At 42.0% G+C, this 25,117-nt stretch overlaps 1 protein-coding gene across 1 annotated transcript in view; it reads left to right on the plus strand.

The window, feature by feature from the left end:
- The window catches only part of GABBR2 (gamma-aminobutyric acid type B receptor subunit 2), a 940,304-nt gene that overhangs the window by 181,063 nt on the left and 734,124 nt on the right, over positions 1 to 25,117 (plus strand). The window contains exon 2 of the mRNA XM_040433083.1: positions 13,773 to 13,910. Coding sequence (XP_040289017.1) covers positions 13,773 to 13,910 — 138 coding nt within the window. The remainder of the gene's footprint in view (positions 1 to 13,772; positions 13,911 to 25,117) is intronic.

Below are 25,117 nucleotides of genomic sequence, written 5' to 3' on the forward strand. Positions count from 1 at the left end.
GAACTGAATAGCCAGTTTCACAGTAATAAATGATTCTTTGCACATTCTTAAGTGTATTTCCCAAAAATAAAACATGTCACCTATTCACAGGGTATGCCCTAAATGTGACTGATGGGAAATCTTTGAGAATTGAAAGTGAAACATTTGATCCATTCTTCATAATGCCTTCTGGGAGGATGCTAACATTACATATGTAGAGCAGAGATGTGTAATGCCTCCTCGGGTTGGCAGAGAGTTCGCTCCTTGCCTCTATGTGTCAGTTCTTTGAATGTGCTAGTCGGTTCTATGTCTACTAGATGCGCTTAATTGTCTACTTCAGCTGTCATCAATTTACTTTACTGATGTTAATACTAATTACTTAATGTGACAAATGTAATATGACTGGCAGGCGAGGGAAAGTGTAAAATTAATTTATTCTTCGACACTAATTTGTTTGAAAGTGTGCTCTTCACAAGACAATAATTTAAATTTTGTACTTAGCAATAGTTCAAGAGCTGCTGCTAAACTGTGTGTTTATAGCAGAATAGGAATAACAACAGGTGAATAGGGCTGGGCTGCAATACCACACACAGCCTAGAGATAAGAGTCAAGCTGTTTCCCATTAAAACAGCCATGTTTTTCATAAACCCCTTAAGATAGGTTTCTAAAAAATACATGTAACTAAACTTTGGTCGTTAAAAGGGTTTTCTCACTTCAGCAAATGGCATTTATCATGCAGACAAAGTTAATACAAGGCACTTACTAATGTATTGTGATTGTCCACATTGCTTCCTATGCTGGCTGGATTCATTTTTCCATCACGTTATTTTACTGCTTGTTTCCACGGGTTAGGATCACCCTGCAATCCACACTATAGGCCTATGCACACTCCCACAGTCCTGCCTTTTCCTATAGTGTACAATCATGGCCACCACTGATGGATTGCAGGGTGTTCATAACCCCTGGATATGAGCACTATATAATGTGATGGAAAAATGAATTCAGCCAGCAAAGGAAGCAATATGGACAATCACGGTACATTAGTAAGTGCCTTGTATTAACTTCCTCTACAGGGCCGGCCTTAGGTGTTCAGGCGCCCTGTGTGAGCTAACCTTGTGGCGCCCCCCCCCCCCCCCCAAAAAAAAAAAAAAACACTGCTTGTTGCTGGCATCATGGCATAGGCTGGCTGACTATCCAACCAAGTAGTTACCAGCCCACACACCCCAAAGGCCGGTGTAATGTTATACTTCCCTACTTCGTGAGATTTCCCTACCCTCGTCACTTCCAGTCGCACCGGACATGACGTGAGGAGGTGTGCAGCGCCGCGCAGGCGCACAACGACAGGTTAGGGAAGTTTCACAGCAGAGTGCGCATGCGCCAGGAGCCTCACCAGCGGTTAGGGAAGGGAAAAATTACGTACGGGCCAGTGCTTTTTCCCTACCCTAACCGCTGGTGAGGCTCCCAGCGCATGCGCAGTGTCGGCCGGTGTCCAGCTGAGAACATCCATCCGATCACCGCACCTGTGCACTGGCCCATAATTTTTTCCTACCCTAACCGCCGGCGAGGCTCCAAGCGCATGCGCACTCTGCTGTGAAATTTCCCTAACCCATCGTTGTGCGCAGTGCGCCCCCCCAATATAATAAACATTGGTGGCGCAGTGCGCCCCCCCCAATATAATAAACATTGGTGGCGCAGTGCGCCCCCCCAACACCCCAGTATAATAAACATTGGTGGCGCAGTGCGCCCCCCCTCAATATAATAAACATTGGTGGCGCAGTGCGCCCCCCCCCAATATAATAAACATTGGTGGCGCAGTGCGCCCCCCCTCAATATAATAAACATTGGTGGCGCAGTGCGCCCCCCCAACACCCCAGTATAATAAACATTGGTGGCGCAGTGCGCCCCCCCCCAACACCCCAGTATAATAAACATTGGTGGCGCAGTGCGCCCCCCCCAATATAATAAACATTGGTGGTGCAGTGCGCCCCCCCTCAATATAATAAACATTGGTGGCGCAGTGCGCCCCCCCCCCCCAATATAATAAACATTGGTGGTGCAGTGCGCCCCCCCTCAATATAATAAACATTGGTGGCGCAGTGGGCAGTGCCAATGAGGGTTAAAAAATAATTAACTCACCTCCTCCAATTGATCGTCTTCTGTTCTTTCTTCATGACCTGTCAAAGGACCTGTGGTGACATCACTGTGCTCATCACATGATCCATCACCATGGTAATGGGTCATGTGATGAGCTCAGTGACGTCACCACAGGTCCTGAAGAAAACAGGAGAATGGCAGCTATGCGATCAACTGGAGGAGGTGAGTTAATTTTTTTAAATTATTTTTTAACCCTCACTGGCACTTCCCACTGTGCCACCAATGTTTCTTATGTTGGGGGGGGGGGGGGGCCGCACTGTGCCACCGTTTCTTATACTGGGGTGTTGGGGGGGGGGGGGGCCGCACTGTGCCACCAACGTTTCTTATACAAATACAGGAGGCGGGTGCCGGAATCAAATAGCCGACACCCGACCTTTGTGACAGGGAGCTGCGATCAGCGGCAGTTAACCCCTCAGGTACCGCACCTGAAGGGTTAACTCAACTGCAGCTGATCGCAGCTCCCTGTCACAGAGGTCGGGTGCCGGCTATTTGATTCCAGCACCCGCCTCCTGTATTTGTATTTCAGGTCAGTTTTTTTCATTGGTGGCGCAGTGGCCACAGCCCCTCCCCTCCTCCTCCTGTCTCTCTTCTTATTGGCAGCGGGGGCAGCAGGCAGGTCAGACAGGGGAGAGGGAGATGGAGGGGGCGCCCCGAGGGAGAACACAAGTGCAGCCTCGCCTGCCGCAGATTACATTGCGAGCTGTCGGCCGCCCAGCGCCCCTGTTACTATGGCGCCCTGTGCGGCCGCACAGCCCGCACACCCCAAAGGCCGGCCCTGTTCCTCTACATTATACCGGTAAATGCCATTTGCTGAAGTGAGACAACCCAAAATTAACAAGGTCTTTGGTAAACTCTCCTCAACTTTACTGCTACTGTAATGTGGTGTGGATTCTGCAAATCTGGATAAAAAACACATAGCACATCCAACACTTGTGAACCTTTTTATAATTCTCTAATGTTCAATTCATAAAATAATAAAATGGGTATAGAATTTAAGCTTTTAAATATTTTTTTGCAGCATGGAGACACGCTATGATAGATCATACTATTAAATTATTTTAAAACTGATGTATTAGCTTGAGATGCTGTTTAGTGTAAGAGAAGAATATTACATCTATGACTGCATGCTACTAGTAGCCAACACAGCACATAATGTTGTGCTACATGACTACCAGTATCCCCTGAGACTATACAAAGGACACATGGTTTGTAAGGCTACATGCACACGACCGTTCTGTTTTTTGCGGTCCGCAAACCGCGCATCCGCAAAAAAACGGAAGCCGCCCATGTGCCTTCCGCAATTTGCGGAACGGAACAGGCGGCCCATTGTAGAAATGCCTATTCTTGTCCACAAAACGGACAAGAATGCGACATGTTTTTTTGCTGGGCTACGGAACAGAGAAACGGATGCGGACAGCACAGAGAGTGTTGTCCCCATCTTTTGCGGCCCCATTCAAGTGAATGGGTCCGCAACTGAGCCGCAAAAACTGCTGCTCGGATGCAGACCAAAGCAACGGTCGTGTGCATGAGGCCTAAGTCTGATGTTTTCATAATGGGAGTGCTATGCCAGCTTCTCCCTGCCTCCCCCCACTCATCAGGATGGTGACTGACAGTCTGCTATGCATATGTGCATATACAGCAACCTGTCATTCACCACCCTGAGGGGCAGGCAGTAACATATAAGAAATTACCAACCATCTCTGCTGTATATCCCTAAGGTGCCTGCAGATAATACCCCTCAGGAATCACACAGGGTTGTAGAAGTACAGCCAGGTCAATAAATATTGGGACATCGACACAATTCTAACATTTTGGGCTCTATACACCACCACAATGGATTTGAAATGAAACTAACAAGATGTGCTTTAACTGCAGACTGTCAGCTTTAATTTGAGGGTATTTACATCCAAATCAGGTGAACGGTGTAGGAATTACAACAGTTTGCATATGTTCCTCCCACTTGTTAAGGAACCGAAAGTAATGGGACTGAATAATAATCATAAATCAAACTTTCACTTTTTAATACTTGGTTGCAAATCTTTTGCAGTCAATTACAGCCTGAAGTCTGGAACGCATAGAAATCACCAGACGCTGGGTTTTATCCCTGGTGATGCTCTGCCAGGCCTCTACTGCAACTGTCTTCAGTTCCTGCTGGTTATTGGGGCATTTTCCCTTCAGTTTTGTCTTCAGCAAGGGAAATGCATGCTCAATCAGTTTCATTTCAGGTGATTGACTTGGCCATTGCATGACATTCCACTTCTTTCCCTTAAAAAACTCTTTGGTTGCTTTTGAGATATGCTTTGGGTCATTGTCCATCTGGACTGTGAAGCGCCGTCTAATGAGTTCTGAAGCATTTGGCTGAATATGAGCAGATAATATTGCCCGAAACACTTCAGAATTCATCCTGCTGCTTTTGTCAGCAGTCACATCATCAATAAATACAAGAGAACCAGTTCCATTGGCAGCCATACATGCCCACGCTATAACACTACCACCACCATGCTTCACTGATGAGGTGGTATGCTTAGGATCATGAGCAGTTCCTTTCCTTCTCCATACTCTTCTCTTCCCATCACTCTGGTACAAGTTTATCTTGGTCTCATCTGTCCATAGGATGTTGTTCCAGAACTGTGAAGGCTTTTTTAGATGTCATTTGGCAAACTGTAATCTGGCCTTCCTGTTTTTGAGGCTCACCAATGGTTTACATCTTGTGGTGAACCCTCTGTATTCACTCTGGTGAAGTCTTCTCTTGATTGTTGACTTTGACACACTTACACCTACCTCCTGGAGAGTGTTCTTGATCTGGCCAACTGTTGTGAAGGGTGTTTTCTTCACCAGGGAAAGAATTATTTGGTCATCCACCACAGTTGTTTTCCGTGGTCTTCCGGGTCTTTTGGTGTTATTGAGCTCACCGATGCGTTCCTTCTTTTTAAGAATGTTCCAAACAGTTGTTTTGGCCACGCCTAATGTTTTTGCTATCTCTCTGATGGGTTTGTTTTGTTTATTCAGCCTAATGATGGCGTGATTCACTGATAGTGACAGCTCTTTGGATCTTATCTTGAGAGTTGACAGCAACAGATTCCAAATGCAAAGAGCACACTTGAAATGAACTCTAGACCTTTTATCTGCTCATTGTAATTGGTATAATGAGGGAATAACACACACCTGTCCATGGAACAGCTGAGAAGCCAATTGCCCCATTATTTTTTGTCCCTTAGCAAGTAGGAGGCACATATGCAAACTCTCCTTTATACTTTTTCTAGCTCCAGAGCATCCTTTCTATAGACTGGTGCCCAGAAATGAACTGCATATTCCAGATGAGGCCACAAAAAAAGCTTTGTAAAGTGGTAATATTACATCACTGTCCTGTAAGTCCATGCCTCGTATCCATGACAGTATCCTGCCAGCCTTATAAGCAGCTTATTGACATTATATGCTGTTATTTAATTTACAAGTGACTCCTACAGTTACATCCCCTAGGACATATGATGCACATAGATGATTATTACTACCCAGATGCATAACTTTACATTTATCTACATTGAACCTCATTTGTCAAGTTGATTCCCAAACACTCAGGGTGTTCAAGTCAGCTTGTAGGTTTCAGATACAGTCCTGATCAAAAGTTCAAGACCACTTGAAAAATGACAAAAAATCATATTTAGCATGGCTGGATCTTAACAAGGTTCCAATTAGAGCTTCAACATGCAACAAGAAGAAATGGGATTGAGACAAAAAAAAATTTGAGCATTCAATTTAATGAAAACAACAAATAAACTGAAACAGGCTGTTTTTCAGCTGATCAAAAGTTTAGGACCACACCTCCAAAAAAAAACTAAACCCCCCCAAAACAGAAATCCAACTTCCAAACATGAACTCAGTAATGAGTAGCTCCACCGTTATTGTTTATCACTTCAAAAATTTGTTTCGGCATGCTTGATGCAGGCGTTTCCATGAGGTGAGTGGGAACATTTCTCCAAGTGGTGAAGACGGCCGCACGAAGGCCATCTACTGTCTGGAACTGTTGTCCATTTTTGTAAACTTCCCTTGCCATCCATCCCCAAAGGTTCTCAATTTGATTTAGATCAGGGGAACACGCAGGATGGGCCAAAAGAGTGTTGTTATTCTCCTGGAAGAAGTCCCTTGTCTTGCAAGCATTGTGTACTGTAGCGTTGTCCTGTTGAAAAACCCATTCGTTACCACACAGACGAGGGCCCTCAGTCATGAGGAATGCTCTCTGCAACATCTGGACATAGCCAGCGGCCGTTTGACGCCCCTGCACTTCCTGAAGCTCCATTGTTCCACTGAAGTAAAAAGCACCCCAGACCATTATGGCGCCCTATCCACTGTGGCGCGTAGAAAACATCTCAGGTGGGATCTGCTTGTTATGCCAGTAACGTTGGAAACCATCAGGACCATCAAGGTTACATTTTTTCTCATCAGAGAATAAAACTTTCTTCCACCTTTGAATGTCCCATGTTTGGTGCTCTCTTGCAAAGTCCAAACGAGCAGTTCTGTGGCATTCAAGGAGACGAGGTCTTTGAAGACATTGTTTGTTTTTGAATCCCTTCAGTCTCAGATGCCGTCTGATGGTTGTGGGGCTGCAGTCAGCACCAGTAAGGGCCTTAATTTGGGTCGAGGACCGTCAAGTGTCTTGACGGACAGCCAATTGGATACTCCGGCTCAGTGCTGATGAAATTTTTTTGGGTCTTCCACTTGACTTTTTTGTTCCATAACCCTCAGGATCATTTAAGAAATTCTAAATGACTGTCTTACTGTGTCCCACCTCAGCAGCGATGGCGCTCTGTGAGAGACCCTGCTTATGCAGTTCAACAACCCGACCACGTTCAAAAAGGGAGAGTTTTTTTGCCTTTGCCATCACAACGTGTGACTACCTGACAGAAAATGACAATGAATCCACATCTTTGCACAGATTTGGCCTTTTAAAGGCATGTGGTCCTAAACTTTTGATCAGCTGAAAAACAGCCTGTTTCAGTTTATTCGTTATTTTCAATTAATTGAATGCTCAAAAAATGTTTTGTCTCACTCCCATTTCTTCTTGTTGCATGTTGAAGCTCTACTTAGAACCTTGTTAAGATCCAGCCATGCTAAATATAATTTTTTGCCATTTTTCAAGTGGTCTTAAACTTTTGATCAGGACTGTATCTTCCATAGACTGCACAGTAGTACATAGCTTGGTGTCATATACAAAAATAGAAACAGTGCTATTAATTCCATCTTCAATATCATTAATAAATTAAATAATAGGGGACCCATGACAGATTTTTTGGGTATACCACTTATGACCATTTAGAATAGGAATCATTGACCATGACTCTTTGGACCTGGTCCCTCTGCCATTTTTCAATCCAATGGCAAACTATACCTTCTAACCTTATTTTACCTATTAAATGTCTATAAGAAACAGTATGAAATTCCTTGCAAAATACAAGAATGCTACATCCACAGCAGCCCCTCTGTCCAGGTTTCTACTTACCCCCTCATAAAAACAAATCAGGTTAGTCTGACAAGTTCTGTCCTTAATAAACCCATGCTGGTTTTAACTTTTATTATTAACAGTTACATACTCCTGTATGTAGTTCCTTAAGAGTCCTTCAAACATTTTCACACAACAGAAGTTAATCTTACTGGTGTATATTTACCTGTTGAGGACCTAGAGCCCTTTTTGAATATGGGCACCACAAAATTATGAACAGGAACACAGTAATAACTGAACTGAGTTATTTAAGAATTGTTGGGTGTAACCCATCTGGACCTGGAGTCTTGTTCATATTCACCTTATTTAACTTAGTTGAGCTTGGACCATATCTACAGTTAGCCAGTTGAGTATATTACTGGCTGTACAGAGCTAAAAAAATAAAAATTGTAACTGTACTTTTTCTTTATATTCAGTTACCATCCTCCCGTTGCAGTTATTTAGGGGATTTACCTACTCTGAAAAATCACTGAGTAAAGTGGCCTAAATGGGAGGATATGCTCAACCCCAAACACTGTAGCGTGTTTATAATCTGGGGAGCAATTCCTCCACAAGTGATCCGTTGCTAACGGCAATCCCCAGCAAAAATGCATACAATGAGGGATGCCGGCAGTGGACCACAAGCACCACAAAAACATCCGACACCTGGTAGCCTGTGTCACATGGCCTGTTATAGGTCCCTCCCATTGTATTAGTGATCTTACTATGGAGGTATGTAGGAGTTTGGCTGTGAGTCGGTCCTTAGCCGATAGGTAGCTTAGCGGTAGGACCCACACCACACTGAGACACCTTGATGGGGTGTGCAGGGCTCCGATATGTTCCTGACTGGAATATATTGGCTAAAGTCTCAGCTTTTAACATCAGCGTGAAGGTCTAGCCAGTATGGTCAGTCGCAAATTAGTGTGGTGCTGATTTTTTCAGTGATTGATGTACCTACAGATTATTTTAAGCTCTTTGTAGATTGCAAAGGATACAGCAGATACCCTCAGATTTGTATTTTTCAAATGCCCTTCTTTTGTTATTTATTGCCCTTTTTATAGTAGCTGTCAACCATGTGGGGGTTTACTTTTATCCGTTTATACTTGTTACCTACAGGAATAAATCTTGCAGTGTGATTAGCCAGTGTGAATTTAATTTAAAGCTCTCCCGTTTATCCTCTGTATTATGTGACAATAACTAATCTCAGTCTGTGCTCTGAAATGCTGAAATGAGTGGGGGGTTGTTGAACTTATTAAAACCAGGATATAACTGATTACATGTCTTACAATACGAACGGTAGCGCACAACACTATCTGTGAGTGATAACGTAATATTAGGCCTAAATCTGTGTACCGTATTTTTCGCCCTATAAGATGCACCGGCCCAAAAGACACACCTAGGTTTTAGAGGAGGACAATAAGAAGAAAATATTTTTCATTACACCTCAGATCAGACCACCAATCAGACCCCCAATGTTAATAAGACCTCAGATCAGACCCCCAATCAGAGCTCAGCTCAGACCCCAATGTAAATGACTCCCAATCAGACCTCAGATAAGAGCCTCATGCCTCTCATCAGCCCCCATATCAACCCCTATGCCTCTCATCAGCCCCATGTTAGCCCCCATGCCTCTCATCAGCCCCCATATCAGCCCTTATTCCTCTTATCAGCCCCCATTATCATCCATTATGCCTCTCATCAGCCCCCATTATCATCCATTATGCCTCTCTTCACCCCCATTATCATCCATTATGCCTCTCATCATCCCCATTATCATCCATGATGCCTTTCATCACCCCCATTATCATCCATGATGCCTCTCATTACCCCCATTATCATCTATTATGCCTCTCGTCATCCCCATTATCATCCATGATGCCTATCATCTCCCCCATTATCATCCATGATGCCTTTCATCACCCCATTATCATCCATCATGCCTCTCATCACCCCCATTATCATCTATTATGCCTCTCATCACCCCCATGGCCTCAGATCAGCCCCAAGTTTTATAAAATAAAAAAAAACACTTACCTCTCCTGCTCCTGGACGCCGCCGTTCCTCACCGCCCGCAATATTCTTCCTCCTGCTGTCGGCTGTGCTGTGAACTTGCACGCCCTCACGCTGTGCTCAGCCACTGTATAGCCGACAGCCGAGGACCAGGAAGCGAGGAGTACAGAGCCTTCACCGCTTCCTGGTCCTCCGGTACTAATGAATGCTTCAATAATAGAAAAGCTCATTAGTATGGGGTGAAAAATACAGTATTTCTGTCTTCAGTCACTTCCAGTGTTGGTGTGGTGGGGGTAAAAAATTGCATAGTAGTTTGTTTTACACTGGAGCATTTCTTTAAATCTGAATATTTTAATGACCAAAAGACATTGGCTACAAATCCATTAGTGGCGTTGATAGTGGCACAATATTTCCAAAGTCAACAGTCAGTAGTAGTGTCTTCAGTGTGTTTGTGGAAAGGAAGGACATCGTCTTGCACCACCCTGTCTTTTATTTCCAGAAAGCAGTTTTGCAAACCGTTCCATACTTAGGTCCAAAAATGTCAGGGGCTACGGAAGGATTCCAAACAAAAGAGCAGAGCCAGAAGTAGGTAGTAGCAGCACCAGCTATCTGACCAGAAGTAGTAGTAGTAGCAGTAGGCCGCAGTTGTCCCTGGCTTCAGAAATGTGCAACATTATAGTAGAGGAGAAAGAGGATGAGATTGTTGATTGGATTGCTCATTCCTCATCTCAATCACAGCAGGATGATGTGAAGGTGACTTCTGAGTCTGACTTCATGCCATGGAGCCAGGGATTGCAGTGGAGCCAGAGAAGGCTTTCAGTGAAGTCCTCTCAGTCTTCACTGCCCCTTTATAGTGGGGCCCCCTCATTTTTCCTAAGTGACAAGAAAACCTCACCACACCCTACGGCAGATAGTCAAGAGAGTCTCCCTATTGACGACTTGTGTAAGAGTACTCAGCGTTTTTCCTGCCCTGAAGAGGAGGTTGAAGAGGAGGTTGCAGACCCCAGGCATCGCTGTGTTGGTGGTGGCAGTAGCAGTACTTGTATCCATGGTGTTGGGGGCAGTGACAGTGGCAGTCGGGGAAAATGCAGAGCATCGTTATCATCCCTTTCTGCTTTTTATGCTCAGACTCCTCCTCTGCTCCATCATCAGCCATTGATAACGGAATGTGTGGCCAGGAAACAACTGTACACACTCAGCAACTGGCTAGTGTGCAAGCTGAATTCCCACCTGGACAATTTTCTGGGGGTGCAGCTGCCGTACCATTTAGTCAAGACTTCTGCCTTTAGGGAGCTGATGGCTTGCGCTCAGCCTCGCTGGAAGATACCTAGCCACCATTATTTCTCCCAAGAAGCCATCCCTATCTTGTACTTTCACATGGTGGGCAACATGCGTTTACCCATAGCTATGTATGTCAGTGTCAATCACACATAATTTACTATTGTTGTCATTGTGTTTGAGAGCTTGGGGGTCAGGGATTAATGAAAGAATTCATAAAAAAATAATGAAAATAAATAACAAGTTAGTAAAGAGGATGTTATATACCAGTTTTCAGGGCAATTGAAGCAACTTTTGTTTGGTCTAAATCGATTTGGGTCCAAATCTAACTTTTTGAAAAATTTGGCAAACCTAAAGCAAACTGAATTTCAAGTGGTTCACTCATCTCTAATTTGCATCTTTAGAAATTACCAGATCCAATAATGCATCGCTCCAAGTGGGAGCATCTACAAACTGTCCGATAAAGTTTTCCTGCAGCAAGCTGAGGAATTTTATCCCCTAGGAAGTTGAAGCAGAACCATGACCCCAGTCAATATCTCTATTTGGTTATACAGCTGAACTTCTATCTCCTCTGTGATTTTAGGGGGTCTATAGATTACACCAAGTATTTTTTCAGAGTTTATTTCCCTTTGTAATTCCACCAATAAGGTTTTAACATCCTCAACATCTTCATCCACAATTGCCTCTTTCATACTCACCTTTATATCACTTCTCAGATATTGGCACAGTCCCTTCGCCTTTTCTATTGGCCCTGTCTTTCTTAAAGAGTGTAAAATCCTGATTATTGACAGCCCAATCATGAGTAGAGTCCAGCCATGTCTCAGCCACCCCAACTATATCTATGTGTTCCTCTTGTACCATAGACTTCAGCATCCCTATTTTGCTAGCTAGACTTCTGGCATTTGTAAACATACATCTTAAGCTACTATTTAATTCCCCACATTCAGTGAATATTTGGGATTTTTTTAATATCTTGTTTTATATTGTTCGTTTGTTACAGTTATACCCAGTCACCTTCCTACTTTCCTCACTAACCCCAGCCCCCACTAAATCCCCACTGTCCCCTCTTATATCCAACTCTCTGTCTACTCCCTTATTGGTTTGACCGAGCCACCCTCCCCCAGATTCTAGTTTAAAAGCTCCTCCAGCCATCTAACCATTTTTACCCCAGTCCATTAAGGTGCAGCTCATCCCTATTGTAGAACCTGTAGACGATAAATAAGCCACCTACCCAGCAATCTGTCTATCCGATCCGCAATAAGCCAAACCCGAGCACCCGGAAGATAACACATTGTTGTCTCAGTGACAGATGACTCTGTCTATCCACCTAATAATGGAGTCCACTACCACCAGTATCTGTCTGAACTTTGCTGTACTCCTCTTCCCATCCTTCCTACTACAGTCACCCTCCTGGCAATGCCCTGCTGCAGAGTTGCTGGCCCTGGACTGGAGTCCCTAATCTCAGCCAAACAGGCATGTTTACTAGGTCATTACTAGTAAATACTAGTCTCCCTGGTACTTTTCCCTCTACCCCTTCTCGTAAAATTAACCCAACTAGTGACTCCATAGTTCTAATTAGGGATGAGCGAATCGACTTCGGATAAAACATCAGTATTCAGGATCCCATCAGTGTTTTGTCCATGATTTTTATGGACCCATAGACTTCAATAGGCATGTTTGGTCTACATCACGGATCAAAGTAGTGCATGTCTCAGGTCTGTAAAAAAAATACTGATATGTGAACAGACACATTTGAATCAATGGGTACCTGTGCTGAGGACTTAGGCAGTTGTCTAGTGGGACAATATTTTTTATATATGTCTTAGAGTGAATAATAAAAAATAAATAAAAATGCTCACTCTTACTGATCCCCTGCCACGTACTGGTCTCCACTGCTATCCACTGCCTGGTTCAAGCTGAACAGGCGTAACACCACTGTGGCCAGTGATTGGCTGAGCAGGCATCTCCAGGCATTTTATGCTTGTCCAGCCCGGACAAGGAAGTGGAGAGCAGCAGAGTCCAGCAGTTAGAGTGAATAATGCTTAATTTTTCATTTTTAACCAACTCTGAGCCATATATTAAATTTAATCCTGAAGGACAACTTCTAGTTGGTTCTGCGACAAGAGAGGAACAATTTTGCATTGTCTTTGTTTGTCCAGATTGCCAGCAAAAATCAAGTAACACAACATCACTTCTTGCAAGGTCACAATCTGCATATTTATATAGCTATTAGCAGGACATACTGCAAATTGTTGCAAAAGCCTACCATAGACATAAGACAATGTATGGCAGTCAATGAGTGTTTGATCAGTTGTCCATGGGGAAGTTTATCCAACTGAGCCCACCAGCAATATGTTGGTGGACATTTTTAATAAATACTTACTGGTCATTGAACACACTGGCAAATGAATGGCCGATTTGTCCACAATGGCTCAAATTTTCCAACTTGGCAGTTGGAATACAAAAGCCTACCATCGCCCATCCCAAAACATTTGCCCTAGTTTTCTCATGTGTATGGTTATCCTAGCCTACCCCAAACTTTTGAACATTATACAATTTTAATTAATCTCTTATTCCTGCTATTCATTCTTGTTACAGGCTAGCCCTAATTGCCCTAAGAATTGTATCATAAACAGTCTGGTTAAAGTCAACAATGTATTAACACTTCTGTTTGTTTTTTGATGATTACTAGATGTTATATACTTGGTTTTGGTATGTAACTTCCTCACTGAAGCAAACTCAAAATGACAGAATTATTAAAAAGTCCTGCATTATAGGCCTTAAAGCTATTGTTCCCTACATATAATGGACACGATTATTAAAAATAGACACTTCTGCTTTGTGTAACTCATTATGTTATCTATATTTTTCTTAGTGTGACAATGCAAGAGGATTAAAGTCATTTTATGATGCGATAAAGTATGGACCTAATCACCTGATGGTTTTTGGTGGAGTATGTCCTTCAGTAACATCAATTATAGCAGAGTCTCTAAAAGGATGGAACTTGGTTCAGGTAAGAGAAGTCCACTTACTTGTTTTTTGCATATTATTACCTGTTTGTTAGTTCCTGTATGGGGTTGGCCTTTTATTGGCTGCAAAATGCACTAAAATTTCAAAATTGCTCTACAAACGTCTAAAAAAGACTACGTCTGACACCAGCCATATACAGGGTTTAGAAGAATGTACTGATGAAAGCATTGTTATAATATAGACTAAAATTTAGAGTAACAATTTTTTCAATAAATATTATACAACTTAAGCAAGCAAAATTCAGTCTGGTTGGTAATGTCATAATGTATACACATGTAGATAGAGAACAATGATGGAGATTTACTAATCGAAATGTGTTAGAATTATGTTGTAAATTGCACCCAATTTGCTGTACATATTTTGCACCACATTTGCTGTGTTTCACTCACTTTTTGTGGCTTGTCCGACAAGGAGACATGGTTTTTACCCTTTAACTGCTATACGTCGATCTGGTCATCGCTGCAGGGGAACTATCAGACTACTGTTTCTTGAGATAGTCTCAGGTCAGAAACACCTATGTGATGTACTGAGGGTTTAGGCAATATTTGAAGTCAGGAGACAGTCAGGGAGGTCAGGGAGGACACAGAAACAGGCTAAGGTCAGGGCTGGCAGCGGAGAATCAGTTTTCAGACAGAAGTTCAGTACACAGTAGTCGCAGAATAACGCTCCTTCTCTGGTTAACTAAAGACTAGGAACCTAAAGTTCAGGCAATCTCCCACTAGGGAAGCTGCCTTATATACCTAGGGACAGCCAGTTATAGGCTTGAAAACAACTTGGAAGTGCGTCCTTTAAGAGGCCAAGAGCGAGCATGTGCCCTCTGGGACAGACTTTGAAGGAGAGGCACATGGAGCGATGGGAGTCAGACCCAATGCAGGTGGCCGAAGAGAGCACCTGGAGTAAACTAGGGTCAAGTAAGAGACGTAACATCCATGCCCACTCAGGAGAGTGGGACAGTGGTGAGCACGGGGCCGTGGTAACAGCTTGTGTAAACACTTAACCCCTATAATTACCCCAGCCCTTAGCCCATAAAATCTCCCCCAGTGTATATAGAAAGAAAATTTCTTGAAATTATTTTCAGGTCGGATCCTAATGAATTGTTCAGAAAGTTTGATTCAGAATCAAATCGATTCTACCCAAATTGAAAGTGCTTCAATTGGCCTGTACATTGGTTTATGATACCGTGAGGTCTACTAGGACTATTTTTTTTCTCTTGTCCTTCTCTCTTTTTTAATTTTTATTTCAAATTCTCTCTCTGTTACCAGTTTTCTGGCATCCTAACTAAGGGCAGCATAAACTAGTGACAGATCCCTTTAGCCAATAGCTGTGTTACTTTCTTTCATTGACCCTGCTGTTTTGCTAAAACTTTGTATTGAATATCTCCAGGACATGCCGATGAGCTCCTGGCTCTCCACACTCAGCTGCTACTGATTTTACAAAAAATGTCAATCAGTGGTAAGAGGGGTGGGGAGAGTTGGCATGCGCTGGAGCTGTTAAGGCAGCATAAAACTGGTGACAAAATAATAATATTTCCCACCGCTGAGACCCACACCTATATTGAGAACAGAGCCCCGAAAGCGAAGGAGGGCGTACTGCGCATGCGCAGTCGCCCTTCATTCATTTTCTGTGGGGTCGGCAAAATTAGCCGAGCGCTGTTTTTTTTCATTGAGCCCATAGAAGTGAATGGGAGCTGTGGCCGGTCATGCGCGGTGCGCTCCCATTGGGGTGGGCACCATTTTGTACAATTTTTCCGAAGTGAATCAGCAAAAATTTATTATTATTGTAATCCGTTGCTGCTTTTACAAGAAAAAAAAAAATATTTGTTTATGTTTGCAAATGAGCTGTTCGGAGCTCCGAGGATGGACCCCAGCCCTTCGGTGCACAGTAGCTCCACTGCTTTATACCAGAAGACCCTCTTCCCTTGTTTAATTGACAGGGCCAAGCATAAAAAATTCTGCTCCCACCTGGTCCTCTAGCCTTGCACCTATGCTGTGCGTCACAAATTCAGCACATGTGCAGTACAGCACAGGAATTTTACTGTGCATGCTCTGAAATTATGATTCAAGGTGTAGATGTGAGATTGCAGGGCCAGGCTAGTCCCTTCTTCTGTGCCTATACTGAACAGCTGATCTGCATATTTGAAGAATTTTTTGATGAAAGCAGCAAGTTATGTAGAGGCGCTGACCTCTACATCACTTAGGCGCATCCACCGCCAGCCTTAATTTATGCCAGCTCCCGTCCCTTTACATTTAGATCATTTTCTATGCCTAAAACAGGAGTAGAAAATTAGAAATGAGACAGCCAGCCCCTTTTCCCCACCAACGCCACGCCCCCTATTTAAGAACTGGTGTACGTAGCATGGATGGGGAAGAAGTCGCAGATTCGGCTGCAAATCCCTTTTCTGACCAAGTCTGTGACACATAGTGGTGTATATCTGATAGATTCCAATGCTAATACATGGGAGTCTATGCGGGAAGCTGAATCTGATTGCTTTTTATCAGAACTATTAAAAAGTATAAAAAGAAAGAAAGGAAATGTTTTAAAAATATATAAAAATTCTAATCACCCCACTTTCCACAAAATCAAAAGAAAAATACATAAACAATAAAAAAAATAAACATCATGGGCATTGCCACATGCGAAAAGGTCCATACTATTAGAATATAAAAATATTTATTCCATATGGCAAATGATAAAATGGAAAAAAAAAGTAAAAATGGCCAATTCACAGTTTTTTGGTGGCTACTTCTCCCACAAAAAGTTGATCAAAAAGTGATCAAAAAGTCATACAAAAATCAATGGTATCAATAAAAATTACAGGTCACCACTCAAAAAAAATAAGCTCTCACTCTGCATAGATAAAAATATAAAACGTTATGGGGTCTGAATATTGTTATGCAAAGAAAGAATTTGTTTTCCAAAGTTTTTTTTTCTTTTCAGTATTAAAACACAAGAAAAACAATGCATATGTGGTATTGTTGTAATCGTACTAACCCTAAGGCTCAATTCACACCTGAGCGTTCTGAAAGGAGCGCTCTGTATGCGCGATTGTACGGACGTTTACAAGCGCGCATACAGAGACAAGTGTGCACACAGTGTCGCGCGTTCCCGAAAGTCTATGTACGGGAACGCGCGACAAGCGCCCAAAAAAACGCTCCTGTACTTGTGTGAGCGTCGGGCGTTTTACAGCGCGATCGTACGCGCTGTAAAACGCCCAGGTGAGAACCATTCCCATAGGGAAGCATTGGTTTCTCCTTGTTGAGCGTTTTACAGCGCGTAGGAACGCGCTGTAAAACGCTCAGGTGTGAATTGAGCCTAAGGGAATGCCTTAAAAACAAAACCCATAAAACCTTGGCCACTCCGTTTGAATTTTTTTCCCTCTTCCCACTATGTTTTATGCAACTGTAAATGGTGCCGTTAGAAAGTATAACTTATCCTGCAATAAACAAGCCCTCAAACAGCTATGTGAATGGATAAATAAAAAGGTTATGGCTTTGGGAAGGCTGAGAGTAAAAAATGAAAATAAATAAAAAAGGAAAATTTCCCCATCTTGAAGGTTAAGTTCCTCCTGCTCCAGTAATTGTGTACTAGAGAAATTGTTCTAGCTGCATGTATGTGAATGAATTTATGAATTTTCTAGTAGAATTTGTGCATGCCTTCACACTACACTACACTACATTCAACTATAATGAATGCAATAAAGTTTTTGGGGGGGATTTCAAACAAAGTGAATATAACTATGTTCACATGTTTATGTATATTGAATACTTTAGTAGAGTGTGTTGGTGTATTGTGATAATGATTCATTACAGCATATTACAAGTGCATCTTATAAAATGAAAAATATGGTACATTGCTCTATTTGGTATGTGGTGCTTTGTATATTTACATTGCTGTGTGTAGTATGTGGTGCTTGGTATGTCTACATTGCTGTGTGTAGTATGTGGTGCTTGGTATGTCTACATTGCTGTGTGTAGTATGTGGTGCTTGGCATGTCTACATTGCTGTGTGTAGTATGTGGTGCTTGGTATGTCTACATTGCTGTGTGTAGTATGTGGTGCTTGGCATGTCTACATTGCTGTGTGTAGTATGTAGTGCTTGGCATGTCTACGTTGCTGTGTGTAGTATGTGGTGCTTGGTATGTCTACATTGCTGTATGCAGTATGTGGTGCTTGGTATGTCTACATTGCTGTGTGTAGTATGTAGTGCTTGGCATGTCTACATTGCTGTGTGTAGTATGTGGTGCTTGGCATGTCTACATTGCTGTGTGTAGTATGTGGTGCTTGGTATGTCTACATTGCTGTGTGTAGTATGTGGTGCTTGGCATGTCTACATTGCTGTGTGTAGTATGTAGTGCTTGGTATGTCTACATTGCTGTGTGTAGTATGTGGTGCTTGGTATGTCTACATTGCTGTGTGTAGTATGTGGTGCTTGGTATGTCTACATTGCTGTGTGTAGTATGTGGTGCTTGGTATGTCTACATTGCTGTGTGCAGTATGTGGTGCTTGGTATGTCTACATTGCTGTGTGTAGTATGTGGTGCTTGGTATGTCTACATTGCTGTATGCAGTATGTGGTGCTTGGTATGTCTACATTGCTGTGTGTAGTATGTGGTGCTTGGTATGTCTACATTGCTGTGTGTAGTATGTGGTGCTTGGTATGTCTATATTGCTGTGTGTAGTATGTGGTGCTTGGTATGTCTATATTGCTGTGTGTAGTATGTGGTGCTTGGTATGTCTACATTGCTGTGTGTAGTATGTGGTGCTTGGCATGTCTACATTGCTGTGTGTAGTATGTGGTGCTTGGCATGTCTACATTGCTGTGTGCAGTATGTGGTGCTTGGTATGTCTACATTGCTGTGTGTAGTATGTGGTGCTTGGTATGTCTACATTGCTGTGTTCAGTATGTGGTGCTTGGTATGTCTACATTGCTGTGTGTAGTATGTGGTGCTTGGCATGTCTACATTGCTGTGTGTAGTATGTGGTGCTTGGTATGTCTACATTGCTGTGTGTAGTATGTGGTGCTTGGTATGTCTACGTTGCTGTGTGCAGTATGTGGTGCTTGGTATGTCTACATTGCTGTGTGTAGTATGTGGTGCTTGGTATGTCTACATTGCTGTGTGTAGTATGTGGTGCTTGGTATGTCTACATTGCTGTGTGTAGTATGTGGTGCTTGGTATGTCTACATTGCTGTGTGTAGTATGTGGTGCTTGGTACGTCTACATTGCTGTGTGTAGTATGTGGTGCTTGGTATGTCTACATTGCTGTGTGTAGTATGTGGTGCTTGGTATGTCTACATTGCTGTGTGTAGTATGTGGTGCTTGGTATGTCTACGTTGCTGTGTGTAGTATGTGGTGCTTAATATGTCTACATTGCTGTGTGTAGTATGTGGTGCTTGGTATGTCTACATTGCTGTGTGTAGTATGTGGTGCTTGGCATGTCTACATTGCTGTGTATAGTATGTGGTGCTTGGCATGTCTACATTGCTGTGTGTAGTATGTGGTGCTTGGTATGTCTACATTGCTGTGTGTAGTATGTGGTGCTTGGCATGTCTACATTGCTGTGTGTATTATGTGGTGCTTGGTATGTCTACATTGCTGTGTGTAGTATGTGGTGCTTGGCATGTCTACATTGCTGTGTGTAGTATGTGGTGCTTGGTATGTCTACATTGCTGTGTGTAGTATGTGGTGCTTGGTATGTCTACATTGCTGTGTGTAGTATGTGGTGATTGGTATGTCTACATTTCTGTGTGTAGTATGTGGTGCTTGGCATGTCTACATTGCTGTGTGTAGTATGTGGTGCTTGGTATGTCTACATTGCTGTGTGTAGTATGTGGTGCTTGGTATGTCTACGTTGCTGTGTGTAGTATGTGGTGCTTGGTATGTCTACGTTGCTGTGTGTAGTATGTGGTGCTTAATATGTCTACATTGCTGTGTGTAGTATGTGGTGCTTGGTATGTCTACATTGCTGTGTGTAGTATGTGGTGCTTGGTATGTCTACATTGCTGTGTGTAGTATGTGGTGCTTGGTATGTCTACGTTGCTGTGTGTATTATGTGGTGCTTGGTATGTCTACATTGCTGTGTGCAGTATGTGGTGCTTGGTATGTCTACATTGCTGTGTGTAGTATGTGGTGCTTGGCATGTCTACATTGCTGTGTGTAGTATGTGGTGCTTGGTATGTCTACATTGCTGTGTGTAGTATGTGATGCTTGGTATGTCTACGTTGCTGTGTGTATTATGTGGTGCTTGGTATGTCTACATTGCTGTGTGTAGTATGTGGTGCTTGGTATGTCTACATTGCTGTGTGTAGTATGTGGTGCTTGGTATGTCTACATTGCTGTGTGTAGTATGTGGTGCTTGGTATGTCTACATTGCTGTGTGTAGTATGTGGTGCTTGGTATGTCTACATTGCTGTGTGTAGTATGTGGTGCTTGGTATGTCTACATTGCTGTGTGCAGTATGTGGTGCTTGGTATGTCTACATTGCTGTGTGTAGTATGTAGTGCTTGGTATGTCTACATTGCTGTGTGTAGTATGTGGTGCTTGGTATGTCTACATTGCTGTGTGTAGTATGTGGTGCTTGGTATGTCTACATTGCTGTGTGTAGTATGTGGTGCTTGGTATGTCTACATTGCTGTGTGTAGTATGTGGTGCTTGGTATGTCTACATTGCTGTGTGCAGTATGTGGTGCTTGGTATGTCTACATTGCTGTGTGCAGTATGTGGTGCTTGGTATGTCTACATTGCTGTGTGTAGTATGTGGTGCTTGGTATGTCTACATTGCTGTGTGTAGTATGTGGTGCTTGGTATGTCTACATTGCTGTGTGTAGTATGTGGTGCTTGGTATGTCTACATTGCTGTGTGCAGTATGTGGTGCTTGGTATGTCTACATTGCTGTGTGCAGTATGTGGTGCTTGGTATGTCTACATTGCTGTGTGCAGTATGTGGTGCTTGGTATGTCTACATTGCTGTGTGTAGTATGTGGTGCTTGGTATGTCTACATTGCTGTGTTTAGTTTGTGATGTTTGGTATGTCTACATTGCTGTGTTTAGTTTGTGATGTTTGGTATGCTGTATTTGGTTTTTGGAGTTTGGTATATTTACATTGCTCTATTTGGTTTGTGGCGTTTACTGTGTTTCACATGCTCAATCTAAGGTGCTGCAATATTTATTTCTTGGCCTAAAAGTACCCTTTGTCATATTATTTGCTAGAGTTTGCTAGAAGTCCACGGAAAGAGACATAAATATTTTTGACCTTTCATTTTCATGAGGTAGCCCGTCAATTTTCCCTAGTAAAAAGAATGACTGAAAAAGTTATTTTGATATTATTGTGGTTCACAATGATAATTATTTTATTCTGCTCTTTCTGGGTATTGCCAGTGGCTGTGTCTCACGGTATGTTATTTTTTGCATTGGGCATCATTGAATATTATCTTCAGTGATTTTATATGCTGGCAAAGTGGCATAGGTCCTATAGTTTGCTTTGTTCTCAGTAATCAAACCTCATGGAAAACCCAGAGATCCTCACTGTGAAGTAACTTCAACAAAATAGTGAGTAATATTAATGGCCTGCAAGAGGAGTTTCTTGTTCACATCCTCCCATGTAAATGTGTGGTCAAAGTACACCTACTCTCCCTCTGCAATAAAGCCATGTTAAAAACAAGGAAGGTCAAGAACTTTATGTCCTAATATGCCACTACCTTCCCTGATCTCAACCACTTTCATTGTCATAAGCCACATTTTCAGTATATCTGATAAACATACTTCACTTTCGTAATTAGTAAAAGAACTGTGGCACAATAAATCATAGCTAATAGAATGAAAAAAAAGAATGTGGCCATATTCTTTCAGTCTTCACTGACATTTCATGGGTAGGGATGAGAGAACTTGTGGAAGTTCGGGTTCGCAGGGTTCGTCCGAACTTCAGGTCAAAGTTTGGGTTCGGGACCCGAACTTGACCCCAAATCCCTATTTATGGGTTAGAATTATCGATGAGGCACAGGAAATATAGGATATACAGTATCATCCCTATTTTGGATAAATGGCTGCAGGCTGCACAGGTATATGCACTAATAAACAATAGTACTAAGTCTGATCAATGGTGATTTCACTATGCTGACACACTTTATATGAATTAACACAACTGAATTGATAATATAGAAGAATTACTACTACTTATACTTTACATACATAGTCAATTTACATGACCGCATACCTTTTGAAGGCAAACAGATATGGAGGATCTTAGCTGTGAGAAAACACCAACATTGTTAACTTGCATAAGTATATAAATGGCCAGTCCAAAAATGTGGTGAGATGTTGTTCCATGTAACCCTGTAAAATACTGGTGAAAAAAAGGTTCAGTCTCCAAAGGCAACAAGACTTCTTTACCAAAAGAGCTGTGAATCTGCAATAGTCTATCTCAGGATGTGGTCACAGCAGAAACAGCTGATCTCCTTTAAAAAAGGCTTTGAAGAATTCTTAGAATAAAATACCATTAAGGGCTCGAACAGACAGCCGTATGCGTATTTTTGCAGACAGTTGCATATCCGCAAAAAAAACAAAACGGATTGCATTCCGCATGTTTGTGGACCCATAGACTTCAATGGGGCCACAGCCTGATTTTCACTGACAAGTATAGGACATGTCTTATTTGTTTTGCGGAGTTGTGGAGAGGAAAAACGGGCACCATAGAAGTGAATGGGTCCACATCTAATCCGCAAAATTGTGGATCAGATGCGGAGAACAACATACGGCCGTCTGAATGAGCCCTAACACTTATGTAAGTATTCAGAATACTTTGGATGCTTTGAATGTTGACCCAGTCTGATTACCATAGGTTCATGCCTTATGGGCATCTTTTTAAAGTTAAATCTGAGTCAACAGGATTGATCATTTCTTTTTAATTTACTCATGCCTCTTCCCTTCAGCCACATTTTCTCCCAACCCGTGGTTTAACCTGATAGACTATTTCAAGTGTACTGTGTGCCTGTGCCTATGTACTGTGTGCTGATAGGCACACAAATTATAAACTTAGATTACAAGGGTGAAGAAGTTTTTTTTTTTATTAACATACCATCTTAAAAAAACTATGATTCCAAAGTTTAAAAAAATTGTTAGCATTATTATAAAGAATATTTGTTTTTAACATTTGTGTAAAAATTACTGTATTGTCTGAGATCCTTAAATGAGCACCAAACCTTTACTCAGCACGGTTTATGAGCAGAGATCTGCTTATCTTCAAAAAGCAAACAACCAGGAAATCTATTGAATGAATGTACTATCATCTCTATGTGCAAGTGTTATCTATGTTATTGCTGGGGCATTTCAATGTGGATGTCTTCATTAAAATCATTTTAAAACCAAAGGCTGCTAAAATCTGCTTTGCTCACACCAGTATCATGGCTAGAAAATCCAGCGATCAGGAGAAGGAAACCATAATTAAAGGGACTTTATGGCTTCTCTCTAATACCCACTACTACTTTAACATAACTTTAACCTGAGTATGGAAACATTTTGTCCTGTTTCACCTGATTTGCACTGCTGAGAAAGTTTTGGTCCACAATGGGAAGTGCAACATGAGCTACTTCAGTAGAATATTAATTAGATTTTTTAGGTATACAAGGTTTGTGTTTGCAAATAATCTAGTCTCAATGCTCTAGCAGTCAATACCCCATTGGTTTAAAATGTTTGGATTTTGATGAGGACATTTAATGCTGACAGTCTATCAGTAGATTGACTTGAGTCTGCACAATACATAGTGTTGCATTAAAACCTATGTTTTCCAGTTCATGCTCTTCTCTAACTGTTCTGGTAAATCCTACCTTAGAAATATGTTCTTGTACACAGGTGTCTATATCCATTTGTGGTCATCTAATGGGAAAGACTGTCCTCTTGAATAAAATGTTATTTTACAATTTACGGAATGGTGGCATCTAATGTATAATGTATGCACTACTTAAAAGCCTTTCATAATGTATATACTAATATTAGATTACATTTTACTCTGCAAGTTAGAAGTTTGCCTTTAGCTATGCCATAGGGCTTTCAGCCATCCAGGCTTAACTTTTAAACATACAAATGCCTTTTGACGTTAAGTGAGAACAGGTACAATACTTGCACCCAGGCAGAATATAAAGTACGGTATATTAAATATATTTACAGCGGTTGGAAATGTGTAGGGTTTACAAAAACGGGGAATAGATACATATGATTGATAGATAGATAGATAGATAGATAGATAGATAGATAGATAGATAGATAGACTGATAGGACATCATTTAAAACATTTGATCATAAAATATCTTAAATTTAGCTACATACAAATTCATATGAAAAACAACAGACAGCAAATTCCACCTCATAATTTGTGTGTGAAAAATTAGGTACACCCTTACAGCTTCCATAGGAATTAATAGGGTACATAGCAGCCAGGTGCTACTAATAAAATGTCCTTGATTAATTGATCATCAGAAAGTGGGACCATTTCTATAAAAGCAGATGTTTTGGCAGTTGGCAGGTCTGGAGTATTCAGGTGTATGCTAACACAATGCCAAGGAGCAGAATACATCAGAAATTATGATAGAGACAACATTTTTGCTTCTGGTAAGCAAAAATCTGAGAAGGGTTATAAGGCCATTTCCACATTGATCTTTGTTAACTAACGCTACTTTCACACTGGCGTTTCTGGGTTCGCTTGTGAGATCAGTTTCAGGGCTCTCACAAGCGGCCCAAAACAGATCAGTTCAGCCCCAATCCATTCTGAATGGATAAGGATCCGTTCAGAATGCATCAGTTTGGCTGCGTTTGGTCTCCGTTGCGGTCACTAAAACGCATCTTGCAGCATTTTTGTGACCGTCTGACTATACGGAGCCAAACGGATCCGTCCTTACTTACAATGTAAGTCAATGGGGACGGATCCGTTTTTCACTGACACAATATGGTGCAATTGAAAACGTATCTGTCCCCCATTGACTTTCAATATAAGTCAAGACGGATCCATTGACTTAGACTTTTTTTTTTAATGAATAATGCAAACGGATACCAAACGGATCCGCACCAAACGCCAGTGTGAAAGTAGCCTAATGTGTGTGGGGCGTGCCCAACTCTCCCCTGACAGATGATATCAGAGGAGACAAGAATTGGGTGAAATTAATATTTTTGCCCGATCCTTTTTTTCTAAAAAGAACATGGCAGCA

This window comes from Bufo bufo, chromosome 5 (genome assembly GCF_905171765.1).
Source record: "Bufo bufo chromosome 5, aBufBuf1.1, whole genome shotgun sequence".
NCBI lineage: Eukaryota > Metazoa > Chordata > Amphibia > Anura > Bufonidae > Bufo > Bufo bufo.